Here is an 11,588-nt window from a genome sequence, read left to right as displayed (position 1 = left end):
TTTAATGGTCAAACATTTTTAAGTCCAGAAATTTCACGAAAATAAAGCTGTGTGTGTGTGTGTGTGTGTGTGTGTGTGTGTGTGTGTGTGTGTGTGTGTGTGTGTGTGTGTGTGTGTGTGTGTGTGTGTGTGTGTGTGTGTGTGTGTGTGTCCTTCCTGTAACGTGGCTGGGTTGGCCAGTCAGCCTGGCCCCACATGTGGAACAGTTTACTGGAATGGAACTTTAAATTAGCGGTGGTCTGAGGCAGCCCGCTGCAGTAGGCTGTAATTAACTAGCTCTGTGAACGAGGGAGAGAGACTGAGAGAAAGACAGACAGAGAGGGAGGGAAGGAGAGAAGGATTAGGAGTATGTGTTTGTGGTCATGTGTGCGTTTTCTGTTGTTTGTTGTGTTATGGTCTTTTTGTGTATGAGTGTGTGCGCGTGCTTGGACGGTATGCCATGCTACTGCCCCTGCGATGCCTCCCAGTGTGTCGAACAGGTCACTGCAGAGCGAGTGTACGTGAGTGTGTGTTTTCCACTGTACACGTTAATACATGGACATTTTTTCCCTGGTTTGAGAGAGTACTGTAAGTTCCTCACCCTTCCTTCTCTTTCTCTCTCATCCCCTCTCTCTCCCTCTCCCGTTCCTCCTCTATCGTTCTCTCCCTCTTTCTCTCGCCCTCCATCTCCCCTACCTCTGATTCATAAGTTGCATCAGGCCCCAAAAAACATTGCGTTCTTTGGCTCCTGTGTGTTTACCACAGCTCCCTCAGAGAGAATGTGACCCCACTTATCACATCACTCTGTGGGGGGTGGGACAGAACGACAGAGACACGGAGAGAGAGAGAGAGAGAGAGAGGGTGGGGGGAGAGGCAGACAGAGAGTTATGGAGAGGGAGACAGAGGGGGGGAGAGAATGATAGATTGATGAAATTATTTAGAAGAGGCAAGACAGCAAATGTTTAAGGCCCTGCATCCTTGTCAATCAAAACCAACAGTTTTTCCTTGACCACTTGACCTCAACATGGAAATATCCAGACTTTACAGAATCACGTGCCTTGGAGTCTCATGAAGATTGGCCTTAGAAGAGGGGGAAAAGCATGCATGTTGTAATGTGTTAAGTGTGCCCATGTGTTGGGCACAGTTCCCTGGGCAGAGTGGCCATCATTTCAGGCTGGCAGAGAGAACAGAGAGACTCTTTTTGGTGGAGTGGGCTGATTTATGGCATTGCACTATTTTGCACTTTCAAAAAATTACAGAAATTAGACCTCTCTCTGGTCTGTCTCATCCTCTCACACCTAGTCCCCTATTTTCCCCGAAACTGCCTCTTTTGTACTCATTCTCTGGCCACCACTGTCTTCATCATGACCCTACCAATCTGTATTCTTTCCCCTTTTTCCTTCATTCCTCCTCTTTTTCTTCTCCTTTAACTTTCTAAACATCTTTTGTGTCAGTTAGTTTCTCCATGAACGATGCCATCCCTCTATGTTTGTAACAGACTTCTCATTTGATCATATTTGCATTGATGCATTTCGATTGTGACACTCCATGCAGTATACAGACGTGCACTACTGGTCAAAGATTTAATACACCTACTCATTCAAGGGTTTTTCTTTATTTTTACTATTTTATACATTGTAGAATAATAGTGAAGACACTATGAAATAACACACATGGAATCATGTAGTAACCAAAAAAGTGTTAAAAAAATATATATATATTTTATGTCTGAGATTCTTCAAAGTAGACACCCTTTGCCTTGATGACAGCATTGCACACTCTTGGCATTCTCTCAACCAGCTTCACCTGGAATGCTTTTCCAACAGTCTTGAAGGAGTTCCCACATATGCTGAGCACTTGTTGGCTGCTTTTCCTTCACTTTGCGGTCCGACTCATCCCAAACCATCTCAATTGGGTTGAGGTCAGGGGATTGTGGAGGCCAGGTCATCTGATGCAGCACTCCATCACTCTTCTTCTTGGTCAAATAGCCATTACACAGCCTGGAGGTGTTTGGTCATTGTCCTGTTGAAAAACAAATGATAGTCCCACTAAGCCCAAACCAGATGGGATGGCGTATCGCTGCAGAATGCTGTGGAAGCCATGCTGGTTAAATGTGCCTTGAATTCTGAATAAATCACAGACAGTGTCACCAGCAAAGCACCCCCACATCATCACACCTCCTCCTCCATGCTTTGTGGTGGGAACCACACATGCGGAGATCATCCGTTCACCTACTCTGTGTCTCACAAAGACACGTCGGTTGGAACCAAAAATCTCAAATTTGGACTGCAGACCAAAGGACAGATTTCCACCAGTCTAATGTCCATTGCTCGTGTTTTTTTGGCTCAAGCAAGTCACTTCTTATTATTGGTGGCCTTTAGTAGTGGTTTCTTTACAGCAATTTGACCAGGAAGGCCTTATTCACACAGTCTCCTCTGAACAGTTGATGTTGAGATGTGTCTGTTACTTGAACTCTGTGAAGCATTTATTTGTTCTGCAATTTCTGAGGCTGGTAACTCTAATGAACTTATTCTCTGCAGCAGAGGTAACTCTGGGTCTTCCTTTCCTGTGGCGGTCCTCTTGAGAGCCAGTTTCATCATAGCACTTGATGGTTTTTGCGAATGCACTTGAAGAAACTTTAAAAATCTTCTGGATTGACTGACCTTCATGTCTTATTAAAGTAATAATGGACTGTCGTTTCTCTTTGCTTATTTGAGCTGTTATTGCCATAATATGGACTTGCTCTTTTACCAAATAGGGCTATCTTCTGTATACCCACCTAACCTTTTCACAACACAACTGATTAGCTCAAATGCATTAAGAAGGAAAGAAAATCCACAAATTAACTTTTAACAATGCACACCTGTTAATTGAAATGCATTCCAGGTGACTACCTCATGAAGCTGGTTGAGAGAATGCCAAGAGTGTTTAAAGCTGTCATCAAGGCAAAGGGTGGCTATTTGAAGAATCTCTAATATCAAATATATTTTGATTTGTTTAACACTTTTTTGGTTACTAAATTATTCCATATGTGTTATTTCATAGTTTTGATGTCTTCACTATTATTCTACAATGTAGAAAATACAAATAAAGAAAAACCCTTAAATGAGTATGTGTTATTAAATTTTTGACCGGTATTGTACGTTTAAAATGTTTGTAATTTAGCAGATGCTCTTATCCAGAGTGACTTACAGGAGCAATTAGGGTTAGGTGCCTTGCTCAAGGGCACATCGACAGTTCTTTCACCTAGTCGACTTGGGGATTCAATTTAGGTTACTGGCCCTTTCGGTTACTGACCCAACGCTCTTAACCGCTCGGCTACCTGTCACCCCTTCAGATCTTAATTTGAGCCAGTTTGCTACAGCAGGAAAATAATCCTGCAGCAACAGGAAATGTAAATTATTATGTGGATTATAATTAATGGACATTTTTGTAGGGGTTGATAATTTATTTTTAGGGCAAATCAAATCTTAAATTGCAAAGTGGAAATTAAAAACTTTGAAGTCTTTTAATAGCTCAAATAAACTTCAAGTTTGCATTTCCTGCAGTGCAGGAAAATTCCCAGCAACAAAAGAGTGATCAAATTAAGATCCGACATCTGTAGGTGGCTGTGTAGACTACTTAAAACTGTGTGCGATTAACAGACAGGCATTGAAACTAACCTCCTATTCTCATCTCTCCCTCCAGAGAGCCTGGATCTGAGGCAGCGTTGCACAGGCTTGGTGTCTCGTCTGTGGGTCCCACCTCAGCTCATCACCCCTCCTTATCTCTTTCCTCTCCAGGCCCCCAGGACCAGCTCCAGTAAGACAACTGCCTAAGAGTGACAAGGGACCGGAACTATCCTGGACCTAAATTATCCTCTCAAGGCCATGGCAACCAACAGGGAACGGCAGGTGAGTCACATGACTGGCTTTTCACCTGCCGTTTACCCGTTCGCCTTCAACTCCATGAGGAGCCACTCACCTTTCGACCTTCTGGCCAATAGCAGCCTCTTTGGACGTTTTGGGGCAGACCTTCCGAAAGAAATGGCTGCATTGTGTAAGTACTGTTACTCATTGTACTTTTCATCTCTCCATCTTCAAGACATAATGTATACACACACCACATTAACATACTCAAAAATACACCCTTTTGTGATATGTTACTCAGTTACAACTCTTAATCTTGGGTTGGGATGGTTTTAGGAGTGTACCATAGGCATTAAAAAGTGTAAAAAGCAAATTCCCCTCCCTTCACTTTTCTTTGTGAAAGAAATATAGAAGAGCGATGCCAAAAGAAAGATACAAAAACGGACATAGACAGAGAATTCTTTGTTGGGGTTCAGCATGTGGCATCGCTCTGTGATCATTACCCTACCCTAAAGAAAGAGAAGGAAAAGTAGAGAGAGAAAAACAATAAAGCCAGAGAGAAAGAGAGGGAGTGTAACTATAAGTGTAGAAAAGTGGCCCTTCCAGGAAAGCAGGGTTCCATGTGGTAAAGCAGGCGGGTGGCGGGGTGCGGGCGGGCGGTGGGTTGGCAGGGTACAGGCCTGGGGCCAGCCTGGCCTCTCTCTGGTCTGGAATACCAGAAGGCAGAACAAGGGCCCCTTTATAACATGGCACTGCACATAGAGGTGAATCAAATTAAAACATGAGAGAGAGAGTCTGACACACACACATCCAGCAGTCCCAATATACAGTAATTTCCTTGCCCCTGTTTTGTCCAGCAGACATTTAGAGACATAGAGCTGTGTGAGTATGAGCAGTAGAAATATGTCCCTGCCTGTTATGAGTGCCCTGGCTCTGACTCTAACCACATGAAACACACAGGCATCAATACTGCAGGAATGAGGTCTGGAGAGGAACTCAGATCAATGACAGATGGATGCTGAGGCACTGCTGGAGAGAACAAAGAAAAATTTAACACTACTACAACGTTTTACTGGACAAAGTTAAGGACTACGTTTTAGAGTAAGTTGCAATGGACTTGGAATAATGAGTTCCGTTAACTCAAATGGTTTGAGAAAACCAATTGCCTTGAACTGTTTGAGTTTAAAGTTTAAAAGGTTGGGTATTCTGTCCTGATTAACATTTGAGTTAGTTCACCATGCATCATTGTTGACAGTACTTAAATACCAACTAGTAGAACTTGAAACTATTGAGTTAAGTTAATTACATTTCATAATAGTACCCAGAGTTTTTCTTGGTGAGGTTGGAGGGTCAGGAAAACTACCTAACTATACAATATAACGATTGAATAGTACTACATTAATGCTTACAATGATCAGGACGTTGAGCATTAACATACATCCAAAATTACTTTCATGCTAAGATGTTTTCCCGCCAACTTTGTCATACCGCCAACTTTTTTCCATCTTTTCTTTATATCTGAAAGTTTCGGTATCAAAGCCAAAACTTTTATTTCCACCAAACAACCTAGTAATCATTTAATTGATTTATCAAAGCGTATAGTTTAGTTGATCATTTTATCTTACTAGAAAAACTCTCTAGTGGTTAGAGCGTTGGACTAGTAACCAAAAGGTTCCAAGATCAAAACCCCGAACTGACAAGGTAAAAATCTGTCTTTCTGCCCCTGAACAAGGCAGTCAACCCACTGTTCCTAGGCCGTCATTGAAAATAAGAATTGGTTCTTAACTGACTTGCCTAGTTAATTAAAATAAAATAAATCACTACCTTGAACTCAGTAGAGGTCTACCTCAAGGCTCAGTACTGGCCCACCTTCTTTTCTGATATAAGCAACTATCCAATATAATTTCAACACATTACAAAAATGGTTTCTACCAAATAATTTGGTATTAAATCCAACAAAGTCATATATCATACTGTTTGGTACACAGCAAAGAAAAAACTTCACAACTGACTATTTCAAAATTCATGCAGGTGTTTGAAAGTGTTGATTGTTTGAAATATCTGGGTTTGAAGATACATTCTGAATGATCTTTTGGAAAGCATATTGATTATATTAGAAAAACAATGAACTATAATCTTGGGTTACTATACAGATCTAAGATAGTTTTACTGTATCCATTAGAAAGACCATAATAACCCAACTGCTGCTTCCTATCCTAGACTATGGTGACATCATCTATTAAAACACAACCAAGACCTTAGTAACCCAACTGCTGCTTCCTATCCTAGACTATGGTGACATCATCTATTAAAACACAACCAAGACCTTAGTAACCCAACTGCTGCTTCCTATCCTAGACTATGGTGACATCATCTATTAAAACACAACCAAGACCTTAGTAACCCAACTGCTGCTTCCTATCCTAGACTATGGTGACATCATCTATTAAAACACAACCAAGACCTTAGTAACCCAACTGCTGCTTCCTATCCTAGACTATGGTGACATCATTTATTAAAACACAACCAAGACCTTAATAACCCAACTGCTGCTTCCTATCCTAGACTATGGTGACATCATCTATTAAAACACAACCAAGACCTTAGTAACCCAACTGCTGCTTCCTATCCTAGACTATGGTGACATCATCTATTAAAACACAACCAAGACCTTAGTAACCCAACTGCTGCTTCCTATCCTAGACTATGGTGACATCATCTATTAAAACACAACCAAGACCTTAATAACCCAACTGCTGCTTCCTATCCTAGACTATGGTGACATCATTTATTAAAACACAACCAAGACCTTAATAACCCAACTGCTGCTTCCTATCCTAGACTATGGTGACATCATCTATTAAAACACAACCAAGACCTTAGTAACCCAACTGCTGCTTCCTATCCTAGACTATGGTGACATCATCTATTAAAACACAACCAAGACCTTAGTAACCCAACTGCTGCTTCCTATCCTAGACTATGGTGACATCATCTATTAAAACACAACCAAGACCTTAATAACCCAACTGCTGCTTCCTATCCTAGACTATGGTGACATCATCTATTAAAACACAACCAAGACCTTAGTAACCCAACTGCTGCTTCCTATCCTAGACTAAGGTGACATCATCTATTAAAACACAACCAAGACCTTAGTAACCCAACTGCTGCTTCCTATCCTAGACTATGGTGACATCATCTATTAAAACACAACCAAGACCTTACTAACCCAACTGCTGCTTCCTATCCTAGACTATGGTGACATCATCTATTAAAACACAACCAAGACCTTAGTAACCCAACTGCTGCTTCCTATCCTAGACTATGGTGACATCATTTATTAAAACACAACCAAGACCTTAATAACCCAACTGCTGCTTCCTATCCTAGACTACAGTGACATCATCTATCAAAACACAACCAATACCTTACTTTATGAATTATATGTAATTTATAACAATCTTTCACATTCATTCTTGGATGCCATTATAAGACACACAATTGCATAATGTCTGAATCAGTAAATTGGCTGTCACTCCCAAACAGAAGACAACTGCATTGGTACCAATGTATTTTTTTAATGTATCAACTTAAATTTCCCTGTGGCTTATATACTGTATTAAGGAACACCTAACGTTACAAGACTCACACTACTCCTTTCAACAACAGCAGCAATTACAAATTCTAATGGTAGCAACAAGCTCTCCCAGCCTCATACCAGAATTAGAAGTTCATCGTTGTTTCTCAAACGTCAAATTTCTAACTTGTTCCATATGTGTTTGGTTACTTCTATGTATAGTTTCAAGGTTAAGTTTACACATTTATTCTGAATTCTTAAGGTTAGGTATTAACTCTAAATGGTTAAGGTAAGGGTTAAGGTTTGGGAAAGGCTTAAAACATAAATATCAAAAACAACTTTCTACCCAAATTACAGCTTTTCTATGGTGTTTTTATTATTATTATTATTTCATTGTTATTATTATTAGACAGTAGCTGCTATATTATTCTTGTTACTAAGTGTTGTTTGTTGTGTGTTCTTTTCTTTATTTGGACTCTTGAAAATGACAATTTAAGAGATTTCATCCTGCTAAATTTCTAAAAAATAAAATAATAATTTCGGTAAAGTGCTGATTACTGCTTAATATGAAACGCAGCCATAATGTTGAAGCGGCTTGTCACCATTTTGATTGGGACAGCACCATCACGCTGCTTTGAGACAGGCGTGGGGACTCGTCTTGATGAATCATTAAATATCAAAACATTTTATCCCCTGCATCTTCATTTGGATATTGGTTAGGCTACAATTAGGCTGGGAAAACGTTAGCTAAATTGAGGTTACGAAAAAAGATTGCAGTCAGAGTGCAGTATAACTGTAGTACACTAATATAACTGTAGTTAGAGTGCAGTATAACTGTAGTACACTAATATAACTGTAGTTAGAGTGCAGTATAACTGTAGTACACTAATATAACTGTAGTTAGAGTGCAGTATAACTGTAGTACACTAATATAACTGTAGTTAGAGTGCAGTATAACTGTAGTACACTAATATAACTGTAGTTAGAGTGCAGTATAACTGTAGTACACTAATATAACTGTAGTTAGAGTGCAGTATAACTGTAGTACACTAATATAACTGTAGTTAGAGTGCAGTATAACCACAGTATGCTGCACTCTTTCTATGCTTCTACACCTGCATTGCTTGCAGTTTGGGGTTTTAGGCTGGGTTTCTGTACAGCACTTTGTGACATCAGCTGATGTAAGAAGGGCTTTATAAATACATTTGATTGAAATACTGCGTACAAAATAACACAGTTTGTTTCAATGCAGTAATTTTTCAGTGTAAGTGCAGTTACAGTGCAGTACACTGCAGTTATTCTGCAATTACTGTGTCCAGAATATCACAGTCAACTTTGGTTACTGAACTTTTACTGCAGTTGCAAAACTGCAATCTTTTTTGGTGATTTTGTTTCACAGAATCTCCTTCTGTAGAGGCTATTTGGTTACTTGGTTTCTAGCTGACTACTTCCGGCGCCGACAGAGATGACCGCCCCGCTTCGTGTTCCTAGGAAACTATGCAGTATTTTGTTTTTTTACGTGTTATTTCTTACATTGGTACCCCAGGTAATCTTAGGTTTCATTACATACAGTCGGGAGGAACTACTGAATATGAGAGCAACGTCAACTCACTATCATTACGACCAGGAATATGACTCTCCCGAAGCGGATCCTGTGTTTTGCCTTCCACCCAGTACAATGGATCTGATCCCAGCCGGCGACCCTAAACAATGACGCCGTAAAAGGGGCAAACGAAGCGGTCTTCTGGTCAGGCTTCGGAGACGGGCACATCGCGCTCCACTCGCTAGCATACTACTCGCCAATGTCCAGTCTCTTGACCACAAGGTTGATGAAATCGGAGCAAGGGTAACATTCCAGAGAGACATCAGAGACTGTAACGTTCTTTGCTTCACGGAAACATGGCTCACTCGAGAGACGCTAACGGAGTCGGTGCAGCCAGCTGGTTTCTTCACGCATCGCGCCGACAGAAACAAACATCTTTCTGGTAAGAAGAGGGGCGGGGGGGGTTTGCCTTATGATTAACGAGACGTGGTGTGATCATAACAACATACAGGAACTCAAGTCATTCTGTTCACCTGACTTAGAATTCCTCACAATCAAATGTCGACCGCATTATCTACCAAGGGAATTCTCTTCGATTATAATCACAGCCGTATATATTCCTCCCGAAGCAGACACATCGATGGCCCTGAACAAACTTTATCTGACTCTATGTAAACCACACACCACACTGCATTCATCGTAGCTGGGGATTTTAACAAGGCTAATCTGAAAACAAAACTCCCTAAATTCTATCAGCATATCGATTGTGCTACCAGGGCTGGCAAAACCCTGGATCATTGTTATTCTAACTTCCGCGACGCATATAAGGCCCTCCCCCGCCCTCCTTTCGGAAAAGCTGACCACGACTCCATTTTGTTGCTCCGCAAAGCAATCAAACAAGCTACGTGCCAGTATAGAGACAAAGTAGAGTCGCAATTCAGCAGCTCAGACACAAGAGGTATGTGGCAGGGTCTACAGTCAATCACGGATTACAAAAAGAAAATCAGCCCTGTCGCCGACCAGGATGTCTTGCGCCCTGACAGACTAAATAACTTTCATTACATAACTTTTTTGCTCGCTTTGAGGACAATACAGTGCCACTGACACGGCCCGCTACCAAAACCTGTGGGCTCTCCTTCACTGCAGCCGAGGTGAGTAAAACATTTAAACGTGTTAACCCTCGCAAGGCTGCAGTCCCAGCCGGCATTCCCAGCCGCGTCCTCAGAGCATGCGCAGACCAGCTGGCTGGTGTGTTTACGGACATATTCAATCAATCCTTATCCCAGTCTGCTGTTCCCACATGCTTCAAGAGGGCCACCATTGTTCCTGTTCCCAAGAAAGCGAAGGTAACTGAGCTAAACGACTACCACTCACTTCCGTCATCATGAAGTGCTTTGAGAGACTAGTCAAGGATCATATCACCTCCACCCTACCTGACACCCTAGACCCACTCCAATTTGCTTACCGACCCAATAGGTCCACAGACGACGCAATCGCAACCACACTGCACACTGCCCTAACCCATCTGGACAAGAGGAATACCTATGTGAGAATGCTGTTCATCGACTACAGCTCAGCATTTAACACCATAGTACCCTCCAAACTCGTCATCAAGCTCGAGACCCTGGGTCTCTCGACCCCGCCCTGTGCAACTGGGTACTGGACTTCCTGACGGGCCGCCCCCAGGTGGTGAGGGTAGGTAACAACATCTCCACCCCGCTGATCCTCAACACTGGGGCCCCACAAGGGTGCGTTCTGAGCCCTCTCCTGTACTCCCTGTTCACCCACGACTGCGTGGCCATGTGTAAAGGATGTGAAATGGCTAGCTAGTTAGTGGGTACATACTAATAGCATTTCAATCGGTTACGTCACTTGCTCTGAGACTTTGATGTGTGCAGAAGGTCCCTGGTTCGCGCCCCGGTCGGGGTGAGGGGACGTACTAAAGTTATACTGTTACATTGATGCTGTTGACCCGGATCACTGGTTGCTGCGGAAAAGGAGGAGCTCGAAAGGGGGGTGAGTGTAACGGATGTGAAATGGTTAGCTAGTTAGCGGGTACGCGCTAATAGCGTTTCAATCGATTACGTCACTTGCTCTGAGACTTGAAGTAGGGTTTCCCCTTGCACTGCAAGGGCCGCGGCTTTTGTGGAGCGATGGGTAACGCTTCGTGGGTGACTGTTGTTGATGTGTGCAGAGGGTCCCTGGTTCGTGCCCGGGTCGGGGCGAGGGGGCGTACTAAAGTTATACTGTTACACATGCACGCCTCCAATTCAATCATCAAGTTTGCGGACGACACTACAGTGGTAGACTTGATTACCTACAGGTGAGGGCCCTCGGAGTGTGGTGTCAGGAAAATAACCTCACACTCAACGTCAACAAAACAAAGGAGATGATTGTGGACTTCAGGAAATAGCAGAGGGAGCACCCCCCTATCCACATCGACGGGACAGTAGTGGAGAGGGTAGTAACTTTTATGTTCCTCTGTGTACACATCACGGACAAACTGAATTGGTCCACTCACACAAACAGCTTTGTGAAGAAGGCGCAGCAGCGCCTCTTCAACCTCAGGAGGCTGAAGAAATTCGGCTTGTCACCAAAAGCACTCACAAACTTCTACAGATGCACAATCGAGAGCATC

The 11,588-nt window shown here is 42.4% G+C and overlaps 1 protein-coding gene across 1 annotated transcript in view; it reads left to right on the top strand.

Moving 5' to 3' along the window:
• Window positions 1-11,588, top strand: part of LOC129815433 (retinoic acid receptor gamma-A-like) — a 93,975-nt gene that overhangs the window by 14,280 nt on the left and 68,107 nt on the right. The window contains exon 2 of the mRNA XM_055869265.1: window positions 3,762-4,017. Within this exon, the coding sequence (XP_055725240.1) occupies window positions 3,849-4,017 (169 nt within the window). The 5' untranslated portion in view covers window positions 3,762-3,848. The remainder of the gene's footprint in view (window positions 1-3,761; window positions 4,018-11,588) is intronic.

This window comes from Salvelinus fontinalis, chromosome 18, assembly GCF_029448725.1.
Source record: "Salvelinus fontinalis isolate EN_2023a chromosome 18, ASM2944872v1, whole genome shotgun sequence".
In the NCBI taxonomy this organism is placed as follows: Eukaryota; Metazoa; Chordata; class Actinopteri; order Salmoniformes; family Salmonidae; genus Salvelinus; species Salvelinus fontinalis.
This window is presented reverse-complemented; position numbering and strand designations above follow the sequence as displayed.